The sequence below is a fragment of the Sapajus apella genome, unplaced genomic scaffold, assembly GCF_009761245.1.
Source record: "Sapajus apella isolate SASKATOON/1434 unplaced genomic scaffold, GSC_monkey_1.0 scaffold2, whole genome shotgun sequence".
NCBI lineage: Eukaryota > Metazoa > Chordata > Mammalia > Primates > Cebidae > Sapajus > Sapajus apella.
The window spans coordinates 22,079,983-22,107,862 of NW_022436942.1; the positions used below are offsets into that span (position 1 = coordinate 22,079,983).

A 27,880-nucleotide genomic window follows, 5' to 3' on the forward strand; every position below is an offset into this window, starting at 1 on the left:
AGCAAGAAGTATGACCCCCAGCAACTGTGAAACTAGTTCTGGGTTCCCTTCTTAGGTGAAGGAGATGATGGAAGGAGAGAAAGCAGGGCTTCACTCCTCTGCCTCTCCCTCACCCCCCATCAGATCCGGTCTCCAACACTCCCAAGGGAGAAGGGAAAATAATCTCTTCTCTTTGGGTTTGAGGATTTGAAAAGAATGCAAAGGGAAGGCCCAAGGTGGAGGTGGGGGAGGATGGTTCAGAACATTTACCAGGCTTCCCTAAATCAGAATCATCAAATGAGAGGAAAAAGCCATGGAACTAAATTAGAAGAAAGTCCAGTTATGGTTTTGTATTGCTTTGTTTTCATTGCTACTGTATGCTGGTAGGGGTGTTAGTTTGCATACATTATCACATTTAATTTCTATCAGTCCTGTGAAGTTGGATATTAACCCCATTTACACAGAGAGAAACTGAGACCCAGAGAGGTTACATAACTTGTGCAAAGTCACACAGTGAGTGACAGAACAGAGTGAAACGCAGCTTATCTGACAGGGAAGGCCCGAATTCTTAACCAACATGCCACAGGGTTCAGATCTTTGAAGATGAATCACGCAAAGTCAGGGACCCCCTCTGAGTCCTCGGGTCCTCTTTTCTCCTCAAGGCCTGTCCTAACGTGCAGCAAGAGGGATAGGAATGGGGTTGTTGGAGACAAAGATGTCCCTGTCAGGATAGACTAACATTCTGCCACCAGAGGGCAGCATAGCCACAAATTCATGGGAAATTTGGGAAGGTAGGGTATGAGGTCCACCTCACCCTCTTCCCCCATCACCAGGACTATTCTCACTAACTCAGGCTCTTGCCTAGCAGGGCCTGCATCACCTAAAAACATCCCTCCTAGGAGACCAAGCCTGGACCACACTCCAATCTGTGACTTCTTAGAATGCTCTGAGTCAGAAATGTCTTCACAGAACCCATAAATGAAAAGGGACTGATGGGGTAGAAGCGACAGGATGAGACAAAGAACCCCCTAGCGTTTCTAAGAATGGCAGCCATGGCATAACATGGCACCAGAAATTCTAAAGGGAGGAGATCCCATACTTGGTACATTAAAAGGAATTCCCTTAGGGGCCGGGCGTGGTGGCTCATGCCTGTAATACCAGTACTTTGGGAGACTGAGGCCAGTAGATCACGAGGTCGGGAGATTGAGACCATCCTGGCCAACATGGTGAAATTCTGTCTCTACTGAAAATACAAAAAATTAGCTGGATGTCGTGGCATAAGCCTGTAGTCCCAGCTACTCGGGAAGCTAAGGCACAAGAATCGCTTTAACCCTGGAGGTAGAGGTTGCAGTGACCAGAGATCCCGCCACTGCACTCCAGCCTGGGCAACAGAGTGAGACTCTTGTCTCAAAAAAAAAAAAAAAAAAGGAGTTTCCCTCTTGGGAGAGGGGTAGGGGCAGAAGCAACCAAACTCCAGGGACCAGACCTAAAATGTCTTCCACGGTTGTGAGGAGAAAATGAGGGGAAGTGGGCTGTGAAAATTGGGCTGGTGTCATGGGTGTGTCACTGTGTAGTGCCTGTACTTTTGAGAGAGTGACAAGTTCTCACCCATGGATGGACAATATAAGGAAGGAATTCCTTGAGCTCAGAAATGCCACAGATGTAATCTAGTGTGAGCCTTTCTTTCCTTGAGCCGTAATTCTCAGACTCGTGGTCTAAGTTTCATCTCCCAAATCTCCCAACGCTCCGAAGGAAGTGTGCCTCCCACTTTGAGACTTGAATAATCCAGAGGAACTTAAGGGTAGGGGGGCTAGAAGGCCTGAGCCCTATCCTTGTCTGTGTTGGTGGAGATGAAAAGAAGAAGGAAAGGAGGCCTTAGGAAGTGAACAGAGCAGCTGGGGGTGCAGGGAGGGGGAGGGGCTCAGGAGAGGCAGCTGGCAGGCGGGAAGCTGATCTGGGGGTCTCAAGTTTCTTGACATCAATTAGAGCAGCCGGCCTGGGCTCATTAGTAGCCCAGGGTGCAGGGCTCATCAATAATGAATTCACCCCACACACCTTCCCCCCCACCCCAGCTGCCTGCAAGGTCACCCCGTCCTCTAGCCAGCTGCCTCCCCTTCCTACGCTTAAGCAACCCCTCTTCTGAGATCTTCCTAACCCAGAGTCCCTGGGGCAGTGTGGCGGGGTGGACAGCAGCTGAGGGCAGAGGGGGCTCTAAAACCAATCGACCATGCCTGATGATGACTCTTGTTTAGTCTCTGAGTCCACCCAGGAGAAGAAAGAATAGGAAGAGGAAAGGAGGTGCAGGGTCTAAGGAGAAGCAAGGCTTTTTCGTACTGGAGTTGACCAGCATGGTGGTAGGTCAAACCCAGAGCAGCAGGACCTCCGCTGCTGGACCCAGGAACCCTATATCCTCTCCCAAAGCCAGACTTGGTGTCTGAGGTCGCTGCCCCTCTGAATCAGAAAGAGCCTAAGGCACTGGCACTCCCAGCATTCTCTTGCCCTTGAGCTGGAGTGTCTTGGCAGGTACAGAAACAGGTCTCTTCTTCAAACTAGATGACTGGGGTAAGGGCAAGAGATTGCTGGAGCCCAGAAACAGAAACTCAAACTTCCTGCACCTTAATTGATGATTCAGTCCCAATTTCCCTCCAGAACCCAGGAATGTCGGTCTCTTTGCCCTTCCTAAGCCCTTCCAAAACTTCAGTCCCACCACCCTTTCACCGACTTCCCCTCGGCTTCTACCTCCCTAAACTCCAAACGTTCCAGTTCCCACCCACTTTTCCTCTGGTTGGGGTTGGCCTGAAGCTGGCTGTGTGGCATTCTGGGAAATCCGCCTGCCGCCCTCCCTCTTGAGGCAGGTACAGACAGGTCCAGGCTCCATCTTCCCCAGACATCTGCAGTCTCCCAGAATCCAGCCCTGTACAGGGGTCCCTTAAGAATGCCTCCCAGTGGCCTGTGCTTCCTCTCCCTCCTGACATTCTCCCCAGCTCATACATTTTGCCCTACCCTCCGTCTTCCCCTCCACTTCACCAAACGTGTCCCCCCCCTGCATCAGTCCTCCTCAATGGAAGCTCGCCTTAGTGGGCAATGCCTGGATTTAGGCCCCGGATAGATGCTCCCCCGTCGCACCCCACCCAGATCCAGGTCATCTCTACAAGATGCCTCAGTTCTGGATCTTCTGTCATCTCCCAGTTTCCTGGGAAATGATCTCGGTTACAAGCTTCCATTTCCACCTCCCCAGGTCCACTGATTGCAGTCTCTCCGCTGAGACCGTCCCTGAGGACCCAGGCATTCAGACCCCAGCCAGAACTCAACCTGGGATGCATCTTCAACATCCATTTCACCTCAGAGGCCCAGCGCTCAGGCATCCTGCTCCAAAGCCAGAACAACAAACTGGGACCCAAACGATTTCTGCTGCACTTGCCCTGCCCCCTGCTCAGCCCATCACTCTGGAGGGAACCAACCTAGGTGTCCCACCCAACCCAAGTCCCATCGCCTCCCAGAGTACTTAGGCACCCCCGCCCCCTCCCCCCACCCCCCTTCCAGCCCACAGCAGCCCAGAACCAGACTTCCCGCCCTCAGACTCAGCCCTTCCCGGGAACCCAGGCATCCTAGTTTCCAGCTTTGTCCATCACCTCACACCGTCTTCTAGACGTCCTGTTCCCCCAGCCCTGGCCGCAGTGACACAGTAAACCCTGGAGGCCCGCAGGCAGCGAGAAGAGGGCGGGAGGAAGCCTGAGGGGCCAGGACGCCCCCTCGCGGAGCCCTGAGTGCCCGGGTCCCCTCCTCCCGTCTTCACCTGCTGCGGGCCCCGCCCCCGCTCCGCCTCGGCCGGCCTCCGCTCCTCCCCGGCTCCTCCCCCCGTACCCCCAGCCCGGCCAGAACGGCCCCCGGGACAGAGCGACGCGGAACCCCGGGCGCCTGGGTCCCCAGCATGATCCTCGGTGAGTGGTCTCTGCGACTCCAGGCTCCCGGCTCCTGGGTTCCTCTCTGTGGGTCACCCACCGCCCCCCCATCTCCCGGCACCGCGGTGACTGCGGCCGCCCGTCAGCGACCGGTTCCCCCTCCCCCTTCATCTGGCTCCACATCTGGGGTCCCCTCTTCCCCTCTTCCCCTCTTCCCCAGGCTGCGGCTGCTCGGAGGAATCCAGGGAGTGGTAAAGCGGGAGGCAGAGCGGAGTGAGACCCCTGCCCCATAATTAGAACATTGCGTATTCATGAGGCTCATGAATATTATATGCCAGTCTACGAGAGGCTGGGGGAGGGGGCCGGTCCTGGCCTGGAGGAGTTGGGGGAAAGGTTCTGACCCATCTCCCGCCCCAGCGTCTTCCCCTACCCTTAGCTCAGACACTCCGGCATCCTTCTGGGCCCAGGATAAGGGGGAAAGGAGGAAGTGGGGGGTGGAAGGAGAAGATGGTGGGTGTAGCTTCGAGGTGAGTGTGGTGGGAGGTGGGAACTGAGGGCCGGAGATAAGAGGGCTGGGGAGAAGAGGGGGTGGGAAACTGTCCATCCAGGGCTCCTGCGGCTCAGATCCTGTCTCCACAGCCATCCTGCCCCAACACGCCGGGACCTGCCCCTCTCTCTCCCTGCTCTTGCTGCCTGAGTCCCTCCTTCCTGTCTTCCTTCTTCCCCTCCACCCCTGCCCTGGGCCGGGGGCACCAGGAGAGGGAGGGGCAATGGAGAGGGGAAGGATGGGGGATGGGAACTCCCGCTGGGCTCTGACAGCCCGTCAGCCACAGCCACCCCATCCTCATGACCTACATCAGGAAGGGAGCCCCAGGGGTGGGGGAGGAAAGGGCCTAGCTGTGCTGTGGACTCGGCATCAGCTCCGGTTGCAGGCCCCTGCCCTCCACCCTGCCTCCGCAATAGTCCACAGGCCTGCTCTGACCTCTGCCCTCCACCCTGGCTAGGCCGGTTTCTGGGATCTGTTTATGGTAGGAGCCCCCCAACCAGGCCCAGACACCTGTGGTCTCCCTGCCCCCGACTGAGGACACCTGGCTCCACGCTGGTACCCGCAGGGCTTGACTGGCTCCTGCGCTCTTCCCTCTTCTGAGTCCCTCTGCTATTTGTCTTCCTTTCTTTCCTTCTTTCATTTAACCGCCTATTCACTACCTATTGTCCTTCTGCCCTTCCTCCATCTCTTTTTCTCTCCTCCTCCTGTGTGTCCTCAGTCTCTCTCTGCTGTATGTCTCACCCCTCTCCACCTGGTACTCCACCTATCCATTGAGTGGATGACTGAATGAAGGCATGAATGGCTGGTTGCCTGCCTCCTTCTCAAGAGTATCTCTAGCAGAGGAAGGTATTACCCACCTTTCTGTGAATACCACCCCCATGCTAGACTGACCCCCACCAACGCACATTGCACTCAGCCCCCCAGAGCACAGGATCCACATTCCTCCAACCTGAGTGATTCCTGCACCCTGGCTCCACCCTGGGCCCAGCCTCAGAGGCAGCATTGTGCTTCTCCAGAATAGGCTGGCATAAGCCGTGCTTTCTCTGGTCAGCAGGCCCTGAAGAGGACACGTGGACTTGCTTGCTGGAGCCTGACCAAGACCCCAGCCACAGGAATAATTCCTGGGTCCACATTCTCTGAAATTGGACCACAGCCACCAGTGGGACCCTCACATCCTCCTGGAGGACACTGTGATTAATTCCCTCTTTATGCCAAGCCCACAGACGGCGGGAAGTCTGGCAAAGCCCACACACACCTTAGGCCTCTTTGAGGAAGGAAGGAGAGAGGGAGGAAGCTGCCAACCAGGGCTCAGGCCCCACTGTCAGGGACCCTACAAAGGTTTTCAGTTCTGAACGCTTAGGTCCTCTGAATCTGTCTGCAGGGTAGCCCTGGAGGGACCCTAAAACCTCCCTGCTCAGCATGTGACACCCAGTCAGCCTGCTTAAGATCTAGAGTCTGGGCCCCAGGTTTAAGAGGGCAGGTCTGGGCTCAGTTTCCCTGTTCTGAGCCTTTCTGTACCATCCTTTCCAACTGAGTCCCCTGGTGCTGTAAGGGTAGGGACGCATTGAAGGAGGCCCTTTCCAATCAAGTTGGGAAAGATTTCCTAGGGGCCTCCCTGCTGTCTCTTTCCCAGTCAACTCCTCCCTCTCGGCCCAGTCTCCACCCACATCCACCCTGGGGTTATTAGGGATGGTGTTTTGAGTAGTTGTTCATAATCACCCCCTTGTCTTTTTCATCTCTGACTTCAAAGCCTCGCCAGTCCTCAGCCTGCCTCCTGCCAAGATGGGGGAATTGAGGCAGGAGGGGACACCTACATGGAACTTGGTGAAAAAGACCCAGGGGTTCAAAGCTTTCCCCTCACCCCTGCCCTCAATTTTAGGCACTTCTAGGGAGGGAGATGAGGCCAAAAGGCCTGAAGGGAAAAGAGATGAATTAGAGAAGAGATCTGTTTCTCCCCTGGCCCAAGTCTAATTCCCATTTTAACCCAGTACTGACCCTGTGCTTTTTACCACGTTGGGCCCTAACTACTTGCCACCCTAACCACAATATCTCTCTCTGATCTTCATCTCATTCTGGCCCAGTCTTCCAACCAATGCTATGCTAACACCTTTCCAGGCTCCTATTCCCACCCAGATGCAGCCACTCCCTAAGCATTCTTTACCAACAGGGCTTGAGGCATGGGGCCCCACCTAAAATAACCAAGGGGCTGGCGCTCCAGACCTGGCCCAAATTTCTGGGGAAGAGGGAAAGGACAAGACCAGACTTCTGTGGGATAGAGGAAGCCAGATGTGGCCTGGTTATGTGTTAGTGCTGACAGGGAAACTTGAGTAGGATCAAAGCGCCTAGGGCTAAGTAGGGTGTGGAAATGGACAGATGGACCTCTATCCAAGGGTCTGGGAATTCACCCCCTCTAAAGTGTGTTGGGAGCCTTCTTTAATAAAGCATTTAGCAATTCCCCATGAAGTTGGGTGGGGCTCTATCTGCTGGAGGTAATTACGCTAATGAGCTTCCCTCCAGAGTGGCCTGCCCCAGCCCGGCCCCAGCTCCTCCCTGCCTTGCCTGACAGGATCACTCACACACACACACACACACACACACACACACACACACACACACACTTACTTCAATTTGCCCTCCACCTCTTCCGCCAAACCTGCCTGGAGATTTTACCTAGCTAGAAGTCAAAAGCCCTGCCTTTCCTACTCAGTTCCTGCCTGCCTCCCCAGCCTTTCCCACATTCCTGCCTTTTCCCCCCTCCCTTCCCAGATCTACCCAGAAAAGTGTAGCGCTTGAAAGCCCTGTCTCTGGAACCAGACAGACAGGTTCAAATCCCTCACTAACTGTGTGACCTTGGCCAAATAACTCCCCTTCTGGGCCAATTGTCATCATCTGTAAGATGAGGATTCATTTATTCAGCAAACATGTATTGAGTTCTCACTGTGACATGCCAGCATTTTACATGGATTTGTTCAATCCTCTCAACGACTTGGTGAGGCAAATACTGCTGTTTCCATTTGACAGATGAGAAATGAGACTGAGAGTCAGAGAACCCAGCTGCTCACCCAGCTAGTGAGTGGTGGGACCGTCTACCAGGAGACTGTGTGTGTAAAGTGCCTGGCCTACAGTAAAGCCTCAAAAAGCGGCAACTATTGTTAGTCTCAGAAAAAGAAGGGGAGGGGCCTGAGGCCCTGGGCTACCTGAAACCAAGGGTCCTGTTTCTGCCCACCCGACCCATAAGCTGCCACCTGCCTCTCCCACCACCTCAGAATGGAGTGGACCCAGGAATCTGGGAAGGAGACAGTTTGTCTCCAGTTGGGGGCCCTGCTTCCTTCCCTCGCTGTACCCTCATGTGACCCCTCTCTCCCACTCCCCTCCCCTGCCCTGCTCACCCAGGGCTCACGTCTGTGGCAGAGATGAGTTGCCAGCCATAGATAACTGAGTGGCTGCTACCTGTTTTCCTCTATCCCTCCTCTAGAGGAAAAATGAGGACTCTGATCTGTGGAGGCGCATGGGACTTGCTCTCCCCTTCCTCTCCTTGAACAAGATGGAAGCCTGTGCTCAGATCGCTGCTTCAGTTAAATTCAAGCCCTTTGGGAGTGAGGTAGCAGAGGAAGAATTTGCTATAGAGCGCCACAGATCCTGATCTATATATCAGCTCTGATACTCACAGGCTGTGTGACATCAGCCAAATTTGCTAATGTCTCGGAGTCTGCATTTCCTCATACATCAAGTAGAAAAACTATGATCAGCTACTTCATTGACTCGTGGCCACTTCACAGACTGAGCTACTTCCGAGGTTAAATGTGATGATACTTGGAATTCATTAACTGCCACATAGTAGCTCCTCAGATTTTTTTCTGTGGCTTTTTCTGGAACTCTGCTGTCTCCTCTTAAGATGGCTTTGAGGAGTGGGAGCCTAGAGAAATCTAGAACCAGGGAAAGGGTCAAGCCAAGCTTCAGCCTCTGGTGCTCTGGGGCAGGGCAAGTGCCAGCCCAAGACCAGCTGCTGGGGGTGGATGCTGGGTGCAGGGGACTCTGGGAGCACTCAGGTTTCTCTCACCATTCCTGATGCCGCCTGGGGCTCATTAAGGCTGCCCTGGCCTTGGGTAACAAGCAGTAAGGGAGGGTGGGGCACAGAGGGGAGATGCCATGAGGGGACAGGCCAGGAAGGGGAGATGGTCAAGCTGTCCCTCTCTCTTCTCTTTTATCTTTCTCGCTGTCTCTGTTCTCTGTCTTTTGGCCTGTCTATCCTAGTCTCTAGCTCTGTGTCCAGCTTTTCAGCAGTGTCTCTCTGCTTGCACGTCTGATGTCGTTCTCTTACATCTCTCCGTTGCTCTCGACCCTCTTCTCTCTCGGTGTCACTGTCCGCGTCCTCAGTCGCCTATTCCTGCTGCTACCACGTTCCCATCCTCTCATTCGCTTTCATCTGTCCATCTCTCTGTCTCTGTGTGTGTGTGTGTGTCCTCTCTCCACCCCATCCCAACCTTGAAGGCGACAGAGAAGGGAATAGACACAAAGCATACAGACCCCCAGCTGCTAGGGTCAAAGCCAAGGATCTTACCCTCTCCTTTAGCCCTGAGAATTCTGAAGCCCAAGCTCCCAGTAACCTTGACCCCCCTCTGTCTCAGTCACCCTGACCACCCAGTCCTGGCATGGGGTGGAAGAGACAGACCCCTCCAGACCTTCCTGGACCAGCTCCCTGCCCCCAGCTGTGCCTGAACCCTCCCCACCCCCTCCCTCTCTCCTCAGATTCCCCTAATCCCTGCTCCCCTGCCCTCCCCTCTGCCCCACTTTTCCAGGATTCTGATTGGCTGATTCTACCGACTGGGCTGAGGGGGAGGGGGCTGGCAAGGGAGGGGGCAGAGGGCAGAACCGAGGGAAGGGGACACCGTCAGGCCCAGGCCCCTGGGGGGCCAGGGCCAGGCCACTGCCTGGGGGCAGCAGGCACCAGAAACCAAAGGTATGAAAGGGGGTGGGCTCTAAGGAGGGAACAGGAAGGGATCCTGGGGACCTTCTGCCCCAGTAAGGTCAAGAGAGGACAGGGCCAAGCGTGCAGCCTCCTCGGTTTGCCTTTGTTCCTGGGAACCCCTGTTGCTGTCAGGGGGTTACTGAAGCAGTGAAGGGCAGCCCGAACTCCCCAACTGGTGTACAGCAGGGTCACAGAAGGGAGCTGGGACAGTGGAAGCCCAGAAGGGCTCTGAGGACCTTTGGGCTGCCCCTCTGGAGTCTGGTGGAGTTCCTCCCATGACTCTGAGAGGAGGAGGAGGAGGTTTCAGGGCAGGGTAGTTGAATGCTTGGCCTGGACTTTCATTTCCCCTTGGGGTCAGACCCAGGCATTCCCCTCCCAGAGGCCAGGTCGAGGTTCCTCCTGCAGAACTGGACCTGGTGCTGAGCACTCCGGGGCGCGGGGGAAGACTGAGGAAGGTTAGGAGAAGGGGCTCTGAGAATGGCCTGTTCATCTCCCAGAGCAAAAGCCACCCAGCCCGCTCCCTACCCCCACCAGTGTCCATAGTTAATTAGGAATTATCATTATAGCAAAGTCATAATTCTAGGGAGTCTGAGATTCAGCAGCCCTCTCCTAATCTAAGTCTCAGTATCCCCCTCTGGTCAATGGGATGAATCGTCACCCACTTGACTCTCTTCTTCCCGGGGTGATACTGAGCTTTAGAATCCCCTGGGGGAAAGCAAAACCAGAGAAAGAGGGTGGCCGGGGGCTTGAGGCTGGGAGTCCCGCTGGTTCAGCAGGCAGCCTGCAGAAAAGGTCTGGGCTCTTTCTGGGTCTGTAAAGTGCCTAAAAGCTTTGGGGGAGGGAGGCTGGAAAAGGGGGAAGTGAAAACCACCCAGCAGGGAAGGACCGGTCTGCACCCTCCTCCGCCAGGCCCACAGGGCACTGTGCTCCATTGCTCTGGAGCCAGCAGGGGAAGTGTGTACACTGTGTGCACTGGGGGTCACACTTCTGAGTGTGAGGGCCCCCGCTAGGGAGCGGGACTGGCAGGCTTGGGTGGGGTTCCCAAGCTTTAACCTTCGTACCCCACAGAATGTTTTCTCTGCCTTTCAGGCAGCCTGAGCCGGGCGGGGCCCCTGCCTCTGCTACGGCAGCCCCCCATCATGCAGCCCCCACTGGACCTCAAGCAGATCCTGCCCTTCCCGCTCGAGCCGGCCCCTACCCTTGGCCTCTTCAGCAACTACAGCACCGTAAGTAGCAGCCTGCCTGGCTTCTGCATCCTCTTGTGACCCGACCTTTCTCTCTCAGACCCACCTCTGCCCTCTTCTCCTGTTTCTAATTCCTTATCTCCTCTTATGACCCCATCTGCCTCCATTCTAGTTAATTTTGAGTATTGCGGGCCGCCTGGTATACTATTAACAACAATAATAATAGCTAATATTTGCTGAGATCTTGCTACAGGCCAGGCACTTTGCTAAGTGTTTTATATGAATTATCTCATTTAGCCCTAGAGTGAATGGTCCTACCACCGAGAGAAATAACGAGACTTAAATTGGTGGTAGTAACAGTCGGGAGGTAGGGGGTGTAGGTGCTGAATCCAGAAAGAGAGAATAAGCAGGAAAATAAGCACGCCTGTTTGTAAGTTCCACCTCTCTGGAGTCCACGACTGGGTGGGTAGGAACAATGAAAGGGCTGGGAGGACCGGCAAGGTGGTCTAGATTTAATACAATATGAAATAGGAAGGCACTTTTGTTTGTTTGTTTTGTTTTATGAGACGGAGTCTTGCTCTGTCGCCCAGGCTGAAGTGCAGTGGCGCAATCTCAGCTCACTGCAACCTCTGCCTCCCGGATTCGAGCAATTCTCCTGCCTCATCCTCCCAAGTAGCTGGGATTACAGGTGTGTCCCACCACACCAGGCTAATTTTTGTATTTTTAGTAGAAACAGGGTTTTGCCATCTTGGCCAGGCTGGTCTCCTGACCCCAGGTGATACGCCTGCCTCGGCCTCCCAAAGTGCTGGGATTACAGGCGTGAGCCACCGCACCCGGCCACCACTGTCTAACCTTGAGTAGGAGAGTGACTTGGTAAGAGCAGTGTTTGAGGAAGGCGAGTGGGGCAAGTAGATGCACAGAAACAGAGGCTGGAGGAAGGTGGCCGGTTAGAAGGCTGTCCTAGCAATGCAGGCCCAAGGGAAGCCTCAAGAACCAGACTGGGCTGGTGGCAGTGGCAGTATGAGTGGAGAGAAAGGGAGAATGGGTGAGGTGATTCCAAGGAAATATTGATGGGTCATGGTGACCAACTGGTGTTTGGGGGTGAAGGCATGAGTCAAGGATGACTCCAGCATTCAGGCCTTTGTGACTGGATGGAAATCACCGAGAGAAGCAGGGGGTTGGAAGAGGAAGCTGGTCTCCAGTGAGGGTGATGAATTCCCTCTAGCATGTGGTGCAAAAGCTAAAGGTTTATTTGTTTTGTTTAAACAATAATAATATTTTTTTTTTAAAAAGGCTATGGTTATTTGGTGTACCAGTAGTGCATTGAGTCCAAAGTGTCCTATAGATAGTTAGAATTTGAAGCCTGGAAGGTGGGCTAGAGCTAAAGGTTTGGGGGAAGTCAGCCTTATTCAACTTAAATAATCCGCATCAAACCATATTTAGCCATAAACATGTATGGAGCATTGATTACACACCAGGCACTGTAGCAGATGTTTCTATATACGATCTCATTTCATCTTCACAACAGCCCAACAAGGCAGACGTTATTATTCCATTTAACAAACGAGAAAGCAAAGACTAAGGCTCCGAAGGGTTTAGTGATCTATATTAGTTGACACAGTGTGTGCCTAAGGTATGATCTGAACCCACTGCATCTGACTCCAAATAGAGTGATCTTTATACCAGAGCTGCTCCCCTCAAACTCCCCCCAAAGAACCCAAACGCACATTTGCATTGCACTTTGAGGTTTCCAGAGTGTTTTTTCATTTCCTTTTTTTTTTTTTTTTTTTTTTTTTTTGAGACGGAGTTTCACTCACGTTACCCAGGCTGGCGTGCAATGGCGCGATCTCGGCTCACCGCAACCTCCGCCTCTGGGTTCAGGCAATTCTCCTGCCTCAGCCTCCTGAGTAGCTGGGATTACAGGCACGCACCACCATGCCCAGCTAATGTTTTGTATTTTTAGTAGAGACGGGGTTTCACCATGTTGACCAGGATGGTCTCGATCTCTTGACCTCGTGATCCACCCGCCTCGGCCTCCCAAAGTGCTGGGATTACAGGCTTGAGCCACCGCGCCCGGTGTTTTTTCATATCTTAACCATTAAAGAAACCCTGTAGGGTAGCTGTTATTGTCCTCATTTTACAGATGAGAAAATTGATTGCTAACTATAAGCAAGGCATTGTTCTAGACACAACGGAGACATGAGAGTAAATAAGAGACAGCCCTATATTAAAGGACCTTATATTCAGGGGAGAAAGATAGACAAATACATAGAAAAACAGGGAGAAGGTTATAAATATTGTGACTGAGACCCTAACAAAAATTCAATTTAACAAAAGAAAAAAAATTTTTGAGCACCTACTGTGTGTTGGGTACTGTGCCTGGTGTCAGAGACACAGGACTCAGTTACCACACTTGGGGAGCTCATAGTTTAGTAGGAAGGATAACAACTTAACAGTTACCCTGTACAGTGTGAGAAGAGCTGTGTCAGAGGCATTTCACTTGCATGGATGCCCGAGTGTCAAGAAAGACTTCCTGGGTGTGGTGGTGCCTAAGGGACCAACCAGAGTTAGGCAGAACAACAGAGAGCAGGGGAAAAGGGGGTTTAACCTGGAGCAGGTGACATATGATTTGGCCTTTGAAGAATTACTGGCAAAATTTTTCAAGTAGCCTTAGAGAACATTCCAGACTGAAGTAAATAGCATGAACAAGAATAGCTATTTACTGAAGTAAACAGTATGAACAAGGTTTCTTCAATGGCTGAGATATGAAAAAGCACTCTGAAAACTTCCAAGTGCAATGCAAACGTGTGTTTGGGTTCTTTGGGAGGAGTTTGGTGAGGAGCAGCTCTGGTATAAAGATCACTCTATTTGGAGTCAGATGCAATGGGTTCAAATCATTTGAGAAAGTGCAAGATTGGATGTGACTAGGTCATAAGATGGGGAGAATACTTCCCCCATCTAAATACCTGACTTACACCTGACCTGAGATCTCAGCAACCCCATCATTGTCCCTTTGTATAGATGACGAAACACAGACCCAGAGCGGTTAAGTGACTTGTCCAAGGTCACAAAGCTACTTAGTCGATTGGATAATCCAGGGTTTCAACTCCTGCAGAGTTCGTGGCTCCACTGCCTCTAGCAGAGGTATTTAAAGTGATGGGCATGGATAAGCTTGAAGAGTTCAGCAGGGTGTTGGACTGCATCCTCCGTCTGACTGGCAGGATTTAAATTAATGTTCCAAAGTACTGGCTGTGTGACCTTAGGCAAGTTACTTAATCATTCTGAACCTCACTTTTACCAACTGTAGAATGGGATCGTTTTTTTCTTTTATTTTTTTGAGGCAGAGTCTTGCTCTGTCACACAGGATGGAATGCAATGGCACAATCTCCACTCACTGCAACCTCCACCTCCTGGGTTCAAGCGATTCTCCTGCGCCAGCCTTCCAAATAGCTGGGATTACAGGCGTGCGCCACCACACCCAGCTACTTTTTGTGGGGCTTTGTTTGGTTTGTTTCTTTGTTTGTGATGGAGTCTCATTCTGTCACCAGGCTGGAGTGCAGTGGCACGATCTTGGCTCACTGCAACCTCCGCCTCCCGGGTTCAAGCAATTCTCCTGCCTCATCCTCCTGAGGAGCTGAGACTACAGGAACGTGCCATTATGCTCAGCTAAGTTTTATATTTTTAGTAGAAACGGGGTTTCACCATATTGGCCAGGATGGTCTTGATCTCTTGACCTTGTGATCCGCTCACCTTGGCCTCCCAAAGTGCTGGGATTACAGGCCGGAGCCACCACGCCTGGCCAATTTTTGTATTTTTAGTAGAGACGGAGTTTCGCCATGTTGTTCAGGCTAAGAACGGGATATATCAACACCAGCTCACAAGGTTGTGAGAATCATATTACATAATCATAATGCCCAGCACAAAGTAAGTGCTCAGTCAGTGTTCGCTGCAATGATTATTATGCTACTGCTATTATTTTTATTTAAGAGAGGAACAGAGAGAGAAATATAGGATGGTCAAGGCCTCAGCTGTCAGGAACATGCAGAATTAGGCAGTGGGAACAGGAGGAGGCTTCAGCAAAGGGAATGGAAGAGCCACTGGGGGGGGGGGGGGGGAGGGAAATACGTTCCTGTAGAGTTGGAAAAGCCAAGGGAGAGAGTGTGGCAGGCTGCATCAATACTGTCAAATTCTGCAGGGGAATGAGGACTGCAGAAAAGCTGCAGCCAGGCCTTTGGAAGAACTGTGTAGCAGTTAAGTACGTGGCTTTGGAGTCAGGCTGCCCAGGTTTAAATTCAAATCCCAGTTCAGCCACTTACTAGCTTATGACCTTGGGCAAATTATTTAACCTCTCTAAACCTCAGTTCCCTCATCTATAAAATGAAGATAATAATAGTACTTACTTCAAATAGTGGTTGTGAAGATTAAATTAGATAATCCATGCAAAGAGCTCAGTACAGAAGCTGGCACATTCCAAGGGCTCCATCAACATGAGATGGTGGTGGTGATATTATTATTCAAGGCAGAGTCTCTCCTTCCCAGTGCACTGGCACCTCCAGCGCTCTCTCCTATTTGGGCAGTTCCTACTCCTAAGACCTCTTCGGGAATTACTGTCTCCCCTCATTCTCCTCCCACTCCCTCCACTGCTTCCCTCTGCCCTTGGACATCCCTTACTGTTTCCCAAAGCCACCCTCTGTCTAGATTCACTAATCTCTCCGCCCTATGTGGCATGGGAGAAGATGAGACCTAGAGATGAAAGACTGGGAATCCCAGGACCTGTCTAGACGGAACCAGGTGTCTGGCGCGGGGAGTGGGCCGCTGCCCCTATAGCCGCTCGTCCCCCAGTGCTGCCCCCACTGAACCGCCAGAGGGCAGCAGGTGCACCAAGCGTAGGCTCTCAGGGAGCCTGGCTGTCCGGCAGGTGGCGGGCGCGGGTAGGAGGTGGGAAGAAGTTAGACACATCCCCAGTCTGAGGTCGCTTTTGCCCCGGGTGCCCTCAGCTCCACAATTTGGAGGAGTCTCTGAGACAGCAGTGCCTGGCACCTGGGTACGTGGGCTCGGTTTCTCCTCCCTAGGGAGGAAAGTGACTTGTAAAAAGGTAGCAGCACAGGGGCTGCCGTTGGCAGAGGAAGCTGGGGAAGGGTCGTCTGGGGACTCTGAAGACAGGCTCTCAGCAGCGGAGCTAGGGAAGGTCGGGGCAGAATGGGTAAGAGAAAGGAGAAATGTTTGAATTGGTGGGGACCCTGGACTCAAGAAGGAGCCCCAGTGGAGGTAACCGAGGTCATTTGGTCAATGGCCCTGCTGCGGGGCCAAGTGGCCCCTTCTCTCCAGAACAAGGTCTTTCCTGGGAGTGTCTGGATAATGGACATCCCCCTCTTACCGCCCTAGCCCCCTTTCATTCCTCTCCAGCTCCCAGTCCCTGTCCCCGCCCCCGTCCTCGGCCCCGCCTCCGGGGCGGGCTCCGGCCCGGGCCAGCACCGCCTCCCCTTCTCCCCGCCGGCCGGGCCGCACAGCCCCGAGCCGCCCGGGCAACGAGCGCCGCGTCCCTGGCCTGCCCGGCCCGGCCAGGCTCGGCCCCCCAGCCCGGGTCCGCCACCCCGGGCCATGGAGCCGCGGCCCCCAGGGTCTCGCAGGGTAAGCCACCCGGCCCCTCCTCTGTCCCTGACTCCCGCGGCTGCCGCAGCGCCCCCCCACCCCGTCCCCGCCCGCCCCTGCGGGGCTGGCCACCTCTTCCCTCCGCCTGGTCCTCGGGTTGTCCGGCCCATCCCCCACACCGGCGCGGCCCTAGCCAATCTCGGGATCCCAGCTGGTGCCCCCCGACTACTGCCACCATACTGGATACCCTCACCTCTGCTTCCCACATTCTTGGAGTCCCCCAAATCTTCAGACTTCCTGTCAGGTCCTACACCTGCCCTCCAATACCAACCACACTAATCAGATCCCTCCTTTCCAGCCTGGGCCCCTTCCCAGCGTCCCTCCCCCACCAGCTTCCACCTGCTCACTAGACATCCGCTAGCTCCCTCTCTTTCCTATCTCAGTCTTTCCTCAGGTCTCCCCATCCCTGAGATTCCACCACCTTTCCCTTTTCATCTGAATTTTGGTGGGTGGGGAAGTGGGGTGGTCAGACAAGGGGCAGAGGGTTTCATCAGATAAAGGGCAATGGAAGGAAATATACTCATAGCACTCCTGCTCCTGATCTGGTTTCCCCTCCCATTCCCTTGCCCTTCCTGATTCATTTTGCCCCAGCTTCAGGGAGCGGTTCCCCTTCATGTCTACTGTTGGAGGGCAGGTGGGAGGGGACTGTTTTGTGGACCTTTCCAGGCAGTGTCCAAGCCAGCATCCCAGAGAAGAGGCTCTGGAGTGAGATGGGCTCTGGGAGGTGCTGGGCTTCACCCTTCCCCAGGGAGCCCTCATCTAGGTCACCGGGCCTCCTGACCTTGGCCTGGAGCAGCACTTCAGTGGCTCACATTCCACCTGCGCAGGGATTGGGCCCAGGAGTCCTCACCTTCAGCCTTGTCTCCTCAAGGAGGGTAGGAAGCACCCACTGACTCCACTGCTGCCCTCTTCCCCATTCCCCACCCCAGCTCCTAGTCGGTATTATTTACGGACTTAAACCGGGGGAGGGGGTTGTACAAGAACTAAGGTTCTCACCCTGGAGGAAGGACCCAGGTAGGGCAGGAACCATTCTCAGGGTATCGATGTTGGGATGGCCAGTCCACAAGTCATCCTCGGAGTACTGGGTCCTCAGCCCCTCTGGAGAGCAGGCTGGCATGATGGGGCGGAGCGCAGATGGAACCAGGAGACTCTGCTCTCCCCTTTCCATCCCACTCCTCTCTCCCTACTGTTTTCATCCGACTTGGGTTTCCTGGCCCAGGTTGGGTTTCTGTTTGAATTCCCATTCCCCGCCCAGCATGTGAGGAAGCCCAGGGCTGAGGAGTACCCTGGAGCAGAGTTGGGGGTCTCTAATTAGGAAGGACTGAGGCCTAGAGACTGGGAGCTGAGAGCAGCAGTCTGTCTCCCCTTTCTGATTAAAGCCTGTCTCCAACCTGGTCCGTCTTTCTTTCTACCAAACACATCATTTATTCACACAGATAAACACACAGCTGAAGATTACACCACCTGACCATTCGTGGTGTCAGCAAAGCCCCCGACACAGAAATGTTGATATATAAATGATGTACACACAGTACATGACACTTATTCACACTCCACCCATGCACACAGATTGATCACAGCCTGCCTAACACACACAGACACACCCGCTCTCCTGTTTGGCTTTTCCTTGGATTTGACTGGGGCTTCTGGGAAGTTGATGGGACATAAAAAGTGAGCCCCTTAGAGGGGTTTCTTTCCAACCAAGAGTAGGCCAAGAGATTGACAAGTGTCTGACAAGATCAGACCAATTATCCGAACCCAGTCATGGCCCCTGACTTCAGCACTACCCAAATGGAGCAGAGCAGATGAGGCCACCATCCAGTTAACAGGGACACTAAAGCCCATTTCCTGACATTAACCCCACCCAGCCAGTGAGACTACTAGGGAGAGGCAACGGAGACTGCAGACGGCAGGGCTTTCCAGACTCTTACCACTTTCCCCACTTCTTGTTCTCTCACCAGTGTCTCATTGGGAACCCTAAAGACCTGTCACAGAGACGGGCTCGGCTGAGGAGCTAAGGACCCCAAGTCCCCAGCAACTATTTTTCACTTGATTCCTCCACCTGGAAGATAAGGTTTCAGTCCTAATTCAGTCCCATTCTTAGGACACAGCCCAGCCATTCCTGCATCTTCAGTCTCAGCTGCATTCCAGACTTGCCTCTCCCTGGCTGCCTAGAGGCCAATAGGGAGGAGAGCTGTTCAGGGAGGCAGCCGTCATGCCTCTGGGTCCCTAGTTTCATCCCCTGATAGCAGAAAGCCTCAGAGAAACTCCCATCCTCTCCCTTCTTCATGTGAACTCTTGGCAGGAGAATGCAAAGACATCTGCTGACCCAGGGTGGGGACAGAGATGGCTCTAATCCCGCCCAGCCCCACCGCTCTGCCCTAGAAACCCTGTTGATCAGGGAGAGAAGGTTCAGAAGATCCCTGGGCTACCTTGGGCCAGCCCAGCTGCTTAGGTCCCCCAACTTAGTCCCCATGATTCGGTAGAGCCCCTACTCTGTCCTGAATTCTTTTACTCACTGTAGAAGTTGCTGTCTTTAAGAGGTCCAGAGAGTGAGTGCGTTAGGGTGACCTGGGGCCCAGAGATGGGAGGCTGGGAACATCTGTCTCCTGGGGCCAGAGGCTGGGCTTGGCAGATAGTCCTACCCCAGAGTGGACGCCCAAAGGGTTCAGAAGCTTCTGCTGAAGGCCCTGGGATCTAGGGTGCTTTGAGACATGATGTCAGAGGCTGCTGGTGGACTGGCTTCACTGCAGGAGATAAGTCAAGGCGCCAGAGTTGGATGTTCACGGTACGATGGACCAAGTCCAGGTTCAGATACCAGATGTGCTATTAACTCATGGTGTGACCTTGGGCAAACCACTTCTGCCTTCTGTAAAATGGGACATTGGGCCAGTTATTGATCAGGTCCCTTTCGGGGCTATGAAGATTGGGCTAAGAGAGAATCAGAGTACTGAAGCTCAGAGCCCTCAGGCATCTTAAGGGATAGAAGGGGTCTGAGGACCTTGGTTCAACACAGGCACTGCCACTGGGGGAATGATGGACATGAGCTTGTGCTGGGGTCCCGGCTCACCCCAGCCTGCCTCCACAGATGGACCCTGTACAGAAGGCTGTGCTCTCCCACACTTTTGGGGGACCCTTGCTCAAGACCAAGCGGCCCGTCATTTCCTGTAATGTCTGTCAAATCCGCTTCAATTCTCAGGTAAGAAGTCAAGCTGTTCATCTACCCAGTGGGTGGGGCAGGGGCCGCAGGGGACACTGAGGGAGGGCAGGGTCTGGGTAAGAGGGCTTCCTCTGGGTGAGGGTCAGGGATTAAGGGGATATTAGACAAAGAGCAGGGAATGGGGATACCGGAGGAGGGGCAGGGGCTTGTGGAAGGCACTAGAGAGGGACAAGAAGTTGTGTATTTTGACATGAAGTAGATCAGTCCTCTAAAATTGACCCCTCCCTCCCTTGAGACTTGGGCATCCCTGGTTCAGAGCTTCTTGGAACATAGGTGGCCATCAGTATCTGAGCAGGAGTGTGGCCTCTGGCCCACTGGTCCTTGGGCACGGGGCTTAATTAGGTCATTGGCTGCCCCACAGAGCCTCTGTCCTTTTTGGCCTCTGCTAAACTCCTCCCCTGGCCCACCCACTTCCCTCTAACCTTCTGCCTTCCTTCTCTCTCCGCCCCATTTCCACTCTCCTCCCTCCAAATCACACACAAGACCTGGCCCCTACTCTTATCCCATGAGACCTTCCCCTGGGGAGAAGCTACCCCAAACCCAGAACCTAGATGTCCAGCCTCCCAGATTTCCTCCCTCTGAGGCTCCAGTGGGACTCTGTGGACTGTGTGTGGGTCTAGAGGGGACTTTGTGGGGTGCAGGCTCTGAGAGCTTTTGGAGAAAAACAGCAGAGCCTCATTCTGCTGAGTAGGGGAAAATAAAAGCATGTTCTGTTTCTCTACCCAGTACGCAGAGACACACACGCACACACACTCTCCATGCTGCTGGGCTCTGCACGCCACTACCCTACCTCTGGGCTGTCAATCTTATTTTCCTGCCTGTCCACACCTTTTATTTCTGCCCTTGTCTGGGTGACCCTGTGCCTCCAGGATTGTACATTCTTAGCGGGGGTATACATGGGAGTGGAGCAGGGTGGAGAGGAGAAGCCAGGACTAACCCAGCATTAGGCCTCCCCTTCTGCTCGGACCCCAGGCAACCTGCCTATCAACCCTGGCTTCGCTCACTGGTGGACAGTGGAAGACTGGAAGGGCAGGGAGCCAATAGCGGATAGCCTTTCCCTCTTTTTGCCCTGCCCTACCCTCCCCCATCAAGTGGCTCTGTTTTGACAGCTGACTCCACTGCTGTCTCTGTCCCCAGAGCTGGGCTTGGGGCCAGGGTCCTCCAGGGTGTCCACAGAGACTTCAGGGAAAATGAGACTCAGGGGGAGTAGTCAGGACAGAGCCCAGACATCAGAGATCCTGGGACGTCCAGCCTCAGGGGAAAGCAGCCAAGGCTGGATCCTAGGGGCAGAGGACTCGGGCGCATAAGCCTTGGGGTCTAACAGGATGCTGGTGGACTGGATTGCTAGGCCTCTCCCGACTAATAACTCTTCCGAAGGATTGTGGCCCCCTCTCGCCACACCAGGACTAGGTGGGAGTCTGAGTCAGCAGCCAGGCCCTGGGCGTGGTGGCAGGGTGGAGTCTGGGCTAGGTAGGGACCTAGGTTCCCAGGGATTCAAGCTTGAGAAGCTAGTCTGCTCCCCAGGAATAACCAGGACTTATTAGCATGGGGCTTTACATCTCATTGGTGTACGGAAAAATTCACTGCAGCCTGCTGAGATCACCCCGGGACTTGAGGGAGCCCTGTGGGGAGATCGGTCAGATGAAAGGTGATCTCAGTTTCCATTTTCTTCCTCCATCCCTAAAGAGCCAGGCTGAGGCGCACTACAAGGGTAATCGCCACGCCCGACGAGTCAAAGGCATTGAGGCTGCCAAGACCAGAGGCAGGGAGCCTGGCGTCCGGGAACCTGGAGACCCAGCTCCCCCAGGCAGCACCCCGACAAATGGAGATGGTGTAGCACCCCGTCCAGGTGTGTCTGAACCCCCCATGTTCTTCAGCTCACCTCAGGCTCCTCTGTCCTCTCCCCGTTTCCCAGAACTCTCCTCTGCTTCCATCTCTCTCTCCTTCGGTCCCTATACCTCCACCCCCACCCAAGGTGAGTCCTGGAGCCAAGCACAGTGATGTCAAATTTCCATCCTGTCATCCTCACCCCCACCACAGCTCCTCTCAACAGAGTCCCCACTGTCTGTCCTCCCCACAGCACTGTGACTCAGAGGGGGCTAGGGTGAGGCCACCTGGCAAACATCCCCAAGGAAAAGAGAACCGTCAAATCCAGAGAGAGGCCTTTTCATCTTGGGGAGAGGGGCAGAGGAGGAAATCAGAATATCTGAGTTCCTGCCCTACTGGGATTCCTCTCAGGGAAGACAACGAGTGCAAGAAACCGGGAAATTCCCTGGATGATCTTGGGTAGTAGACCTTTTGACCTCCCTAGTAAGTATTTTTTCTGGGAAATAGGGGAGTGAGACTAGGATCTTTGAGGTCTTTTCCAAGTTTACAAGATTCTTTTTTCCTCATGGCTGGTGACCATCCTAAGCCATATTTCCAGCCAAGAAACTGGAAAGCAGGAATATCGAGGCAGGAAGATAGGAGCCACCCGAATCCTGGGATTACCACATCAGATGTCAATCATGGCCAATTCCAGACAGACCTAACATCTCCATCCTTATCCTTGTCTGTCCTTCCTGCCCCACCCTAAGAAGAATGAGAAATAACATCTGTACTACCAGCTTGGAAACTAGGCCCCCATTCTCTACACACACACACACACACACCCCTCAGGGATGCACAGACAAGAGTGAGTGGGCAGATGGGGGAACTGAGTTCTGTTTTTTGTTTTTTGAGATGGAGTCTCACTCTGTTGCCCAGGCTGGAGTGCAGTGGCGCGATCTCAGCTCACTGCAACCTCTGCCTCCTGGGTTCAAGTGATTCTCCTGCCTCAGTCTCCCAAGTAGCTGGGATTACAGGCACTTGCCACCATGCTTGGGTAATTTTTGCATTTTTAATATGGAAAGGGTTTCACCATGTTTCCCAGGCTGGTCTCAAACTCCTGACCTCAAGTGATCCGCCCACTTCAGCCTCCAAAAGCACTAGGACTACAGGTGTGAGCCACTGCGGCCGACCACAGGAAGCTGAGTTCTATTGTACTCTGGCTGCTTCTTAGCCCGATCATCCGGGGTTAGTTTTTTTTTTTTTTTTTTTTTTTTTTGAGATGGAGTTTCACTCTTGTTACCCAGGCTGGAGTGCAATGGCGCGATCTCGGCTCACCGCAACCTCCGCCTCCTGGGTTCAGGCAATTCTCCTGCCTCAGCCTCCTGAGTAGCTGGGATTACAGGCACGCGCCACCATGCCCAGCTAATTTTTTGTATTTTTAGTAGAGACGGGGTTTCACCATGTTGACCAGGATGGTCTCGATCTCTTGACCTCGTGATCCACCCGCCTCGGCCTCCCAAAGTGCTGGGATTACAGGCTTGAACCACTGCACCCGGCTAGTTTGTTAACATCTCTGTAACATGGAGATGATGATGATGAGGATAATGATGGTGATACCTAACATTTCTTGAACAGCACTGTTTTTTTGAGACAGAGTCTTGCTCTGTCGCCTAGGCTGGAGTGCCGTGGACCAATCTTGGCTCACTGCAACCTCTGCCTCCCGGATTCAAGAGATTCTTCTGCCTCAGCCTCCTGAGTAGCTGGCACTACAGTCGCACACCACCAAACCCAGCTAATTTTGTATTTTTAGTAGAGACAGGGTTTCACCATATTGGCCAGGCTGGTCTCCAACTCCTGACCTCATGATCTGCCTGACTCAGCCTCCCAAAGTGCTGGGATTACAAGTGTGAGCCACTGCACCCGGATTGAATAGCATGATTCTAAGTGCTTTTCACATATTATCTAATTTAGTTCCTACAGTATCTCTGGGGATATAGGCAGAATAACTATTTACCTGCCCTGCTTTATAAACCATGAAGTCCTGTCCAGACTGAGATGCGGATGTGCTGTCTGGATTGGGATGGAGGTGAAGAATGTCAGAAATGAGTAAGAGAAATAAGGAGAAGGACATAGTGTGCACAAGCAAATGGGTACCTGCAGGGGTGAGGAGTTCCCCTCCCACAAGCTCCCCACCCCCACTGCCAGCCTCGCCATGACCCGGAAACTGGATCGGCTGCTGGAGCAAGAATGGGAGCGCTAGAGTTTCCCCTGTACAGAGGCCAGAGCCCAGCACTGAGGCCTAGGGCCTGTGCATCTTTAATCGAGCCATGAATTATAGAGCAGCCTGCATCCCTGTTTCTTCCCTCTCCGGTTCTGCTGTTTCTATTTCCCTTTTGCCATGCCTGGGTTTATCTCTCCAGACCTTCCCTCACCCTGCCTCTGCCCCTTCCTAGGGCTCTTGCATGTACTTCCTTAGGGCTGGGCAGGACTCTGGGAAGGGGCCGTGCTGGCAGGAAGCCCAAACTGACTGGCAGGCCACTGAGGGGTATATCCTTGTTCCATGCCTCTCCCCCTGACTGGGCTGGCTGTCAGCTTCACCCTGAAGGTAGGCTGGTGTGGCCGGACCCTTTGGCCATTCACAGCTAATGGAGAATGAGCCAAGCATTAGAGTTTCACACCCAGCCTGCAGCAGCTGGACCACATCTGGCACTGGACCAGGGCATGAGCGCATGCATGTTGTAACAGGGTGTGGACTCCTGGTCCCTTGCCTTCCAGGAAATGGGGGAGTCTCTTCCACATAAAGAGTCTTCTCCAAGAGCCATCTAGGGTGATCCCCATGTTTCTTCCCCAACAACAGTTTCCATGGAGAATGGACTGGGGCCAGCCCCAGGATCCCCAGAGAAACAGCCTGGCTCCCCATCCCCTCCCAGCATTCCGGAGACTGGTCAGGGTGTAACCAAGGGTGAAGGGGGGACTCCAGCCCCAGCTGCCTTGCCTGGGGGTAGCAAGGAAGAAGAGGAGAAAGCCAAGCGGCTGCTCTACTGTGCTCTGTGCAAGGTGGCTGTGAACTCCCTGTCCCAGCTTGAGGCACATAACAAAGGTATGGACTCCCCTGCCCCCACCAGACTTCCCTGTCCTCAGGCGACCCCTGCCTCTACATCTTAATGCCCCTGGCTCCCGACATCCCGAGACCATCTGAGACCTTTCGGCTTGTCTGCCTGCGTCCTTCTCCAGGCATCTCCCCTGTGCCTCAGCCCTGTACTTCCTCAGCCCCCCTCCACCTTACTCCTTTATCTGTGATGCTCTCCTGATCCACCTAATGGGAGGGTCTCAAGGAGCTTGGAAAAAACCCAGACTGTGCCAACCCCTTTCCCCTTCATTTTGTAACTGGGAATGTGCATATTTGAGGCCTAGTAGGCCTGGAGAATTTTTCTTCCACCCTTCACCTCCTGCCCTCTGTGGGCCCCAGGTACTAAGCACAAGACAATTCTGGAGGCCCGAAGTGGGCTGGGGCCCATCAAAGCTTACCCTCGTCTGGGGCCTCCCACCCCCGGGGAACCAGAGGCTCCTGCCCAGGACCGAACTTTCCACTGTGAGATCTGCAATGTCAAGGTCAACTCGGAGGTCCAACTGAAACAGGTGGGTCTCAGGCCCTTCCCAGGAATTCTGGGACTCTCCACCAGTGGGGAAGGAGAGCAAGGAACTTAAGGGCATTCTTCAGGGTTTTCCCCAGGGGGCCAGATGGGGAGGGGCCCGGTACTTGGAGCTTGATTATATCCCCTCGCTGTTGCTCCTTTCGGGGAGCTCACAGCCCCCTACCCACTGGCCCCCGCAGCACATCTCCAGCCGGCGGCACCGAGACGGCGTGGCCGGGAAGCCCAACCCACTACTGAGCCGTCACAAGAAGTCTAGGGGCGCCGGGGAGCTGGCGGTGAGGCCTGGATGCTGGGGAATGTGGCAGTGGGAGGGTGCGGGTGGGGAAGAGAGAGGGACGCGGGCTTAGCCCTGGAGAGGTGGGGTTTGCAAGACCGCAGGGTGACTTCTCTTTCTTCCTCCATCTTTCGCCCCGCTTCAGGGCACGCTGACTTTCTCCAAGGAGCTGCCCAAGTCCCTGGCGGGCGGCCTGCTCCCCAGCCCCCTGGCGGTGGCTGCAGTGATGGCAGCGGCAGCAGGCTCGCCGCTGTCCCTGCGCCCGGCTCCAGCCGCACCTCTTCTCCAGGGACCGCCGATCACGCACCCTCTGCTTCACCCGGCCCCTGGACCCATCCGAACTGCGCACGGACCCATCCTCTTCTCCCCCTACTGACCTCAACCCCGAACCCCTCCTATTCAACTCCCCACCTCCAGCCGGGACCCAGGCCTCCGGGCTCCCAGCCCGCCCCTCCTCCCGGCACTCCCTAAATGATCTCTCCTTCCCCCCACCCCGAGGTACGGGGTTCCAGGAAAGGGGAGGGTAGCGGGGGAGGGGGGCTTCAGAAGGGGGGGAACACCCCAGATCTCAGGGAACCCCGCCCCCTGCCTTTCCCTCTCCCCTAGAAAAGGGGGGGCCGTCTCACCCCCGAGCCCCCTTGGAGACACCCCCCCTCCCAAAAGCCATGTCCATCCAGCCCTTCTCCCCCAAACCTAGCACAAAACGGGGTTCACAAGCCATGGTGGGGGTCCGGGGGTGCAGAAATGGATTTTCTTGGCAATAAGCGGACTCTGGGACTCCGGCCCCCTACCCCAAACTGAAGCGCTTCCGTGAACACCCCCGTCCTCCGTAGGGGGAGGGGAGCAGGCGGGATCCTGGGTCCCTCATAAGCACTTTGGTTTTACCGCCTGCAACCTCACTGTGCCCGCCCCGCGCCTTGCCCCAGCCCCAGGTCTAGCCGGGCCCATCGCAGGGAGCAGCACTTGGGGGCATCTCCGGCACTTGGGTGGGACCAAGGAGATGCCACCATAGACCTTTCCCTCGCCTTCTTCCTTCCTAGTCCGGGTTCCATTCTTTTCACCAGCACCCATCGCCCAAGGGGTACCGAGGGGGGCAAGGGGTGTCCAGTCCAAGCCCACCCCCGCCTCGCCTTCCGCAAAACTGTGAGCAAAAAGCAATAGAATCCTCGCCCCCGCCCCTCCCCTTTCCGCAGGATTCGCCCAGTCTGTAGCCTCCCCATCCCAGTTCCTAGACCTCATGGCTGTCCCCTCCCACCAGTCACCTCCACTGCACAAATCGGGCGGGGGCGTGACACTCCCCCCCTCCTCCGTGGTTTCCGTATCGTCAGCCCTTCAGCCGCCGACCCGGGAGGGGTCCGGCCAACACTGGTCTTCCCCTTCCCATCAACTCTTTCTGCTTGACAATGTAGCAACCCCGGCCCCCCACCCACGGTCCTGCCCTTTTTTCTCTCCCTGACAATAAAGTCTGAATTCGTTCTGCCCTCCGCAGACTCTGTCTTTGCCCGCTGTTTTGGGAGCAATTCTATCGGGAAATGTATCTGTATGGGACCAGCGCAGAGAGAGGAAAGGGAGCGAAGGAGAAGGGAAAGGGAAATCGGGGGTGGAGGAAGGCAAGACATGAGGCTTGTGCAAAGTGAGCAGAGACTCCCCATCCCACCCACCCCCATTCTCGTCCAGCTCGGGTAAACTTGGCCTGGGGGATCATTTCGAGTCCAGGTCTGGGACTGCAACGGCAGCTGTTGAGAATTTGCCGCAACTCCACAAGGCGGCGCTAACGACCCGGAAAAGGAGTCTCCCCGAGGCTAAGCCGCCCTGTGGTGTATCTCGAGATTCCACGCAGATGGGTCTAAGACTCAGTCTCAGACAAAGGAAAGAATCCAGGCTTTTGTGCGTCTGGTGGGAAACCCACGCCAGCGAGACTCAAGGCACAGGAAGAAATGGCAGAGACGGGATCTGCGCTCTAGGCTCTGGCTCCACATAAATAGTGACGTTGAATTAGACCTTTCCCTCTCTGGACCTCAGTGTCGCAGGCTTCAAAATGAGGAGACTTGAGTCTTTTACAGGTTCATTGAGATCCCATGTATCCAAGACTGAAGAACTGGGACTGTGCCTTTTACAGATATACTAGAACACCTTCTCAGCGGGCCCCTAAATGGTCTGTGGGACAGGGGGATACTGCTCGGCTGTCTCTCGAATGGTGTGTGGGGAAAATGGTCTCTCCGTTATCCCCAAAATCTGGTTCAACCATACACTACCAAGAGCAGCCAATACTCCTGACCCCGTCTCTCTAGCCCTACTGAATGGCAGGAAATCCAAACAAAAGAGATCAAACCAAAACCCAGAATCTATGTCAGGTCCTCCTGACTTTCATCTTTGCTCACTTCCCCCTCTCTACCCACTTCCCAGTCTTGCAGAGAAAGGAGGAGGGAAGTTGGGATGATGACTGATAAACAGGAAGGAGAGGGGAATGGGGGCCTCCTAGGTTTGTCAGCTGTGAAGTTGAAATGTGGGTGTTGACTGTGGGTTCAGAATTGGAACCCAACAAGGAGTGCTTTGGTGTTTGTTTGCTTGTTCGTTTTCAGGTAAATCTAGCTTTAAAAGGGGTGGGAGGATCCAGAAGAATGAGGGACAAGACAAGCCCTATAGAAGAGTGGGTAGAGAAAAGCAGGGGCTGGGTCTCATGTGGGG

At 54.3% G+C, this 27,880-nt stretch overlaps 1 protein-coding gene across 2 annotated transcripts; it reads left to right on the forward strand.

Moving 5' to 3' along the window:
• Positions 1-3,817: 3,817 nt before the first annotated feature.
• On the forward strand, positions 3,818-26,680 carry ZNF385A (zinc finger protein 385A). Of its 2 annotated transcripts, none has more exons than XM_032291789.1 (8): positions 3,818-3,920; positions 10,487-10,623; positions 19,322-19,432; positions 21,140-21,302; positions 24,120-24,362; positions 24,732-24,901; positions 25,098-25,193; positions 25,338-26,680. In XM_032291789.1, exons 1-8 carry the CDS (start codon positions 3,911-3,913, stop codon positions 25,566-25,568), a joined length of 1,161 nt encoding a protein of 386 aa, XP_032147680.1. In that variant the 5' UTR covers positions 3,818-3,910; the 3' UTR covers positions 25,569-26,680. The 2 variants fall into 2 exon arrangements, with proteins under 2 accessions (XP_032147680.1, XP_032147688.1); XM_032291797.1 differs by lacking the exon at positions 3,818-3,920 and adding an exon at positions 9,274-9,388.
• Positions 26,681-27,880: the final 1,200 nt, after the last annotated feature.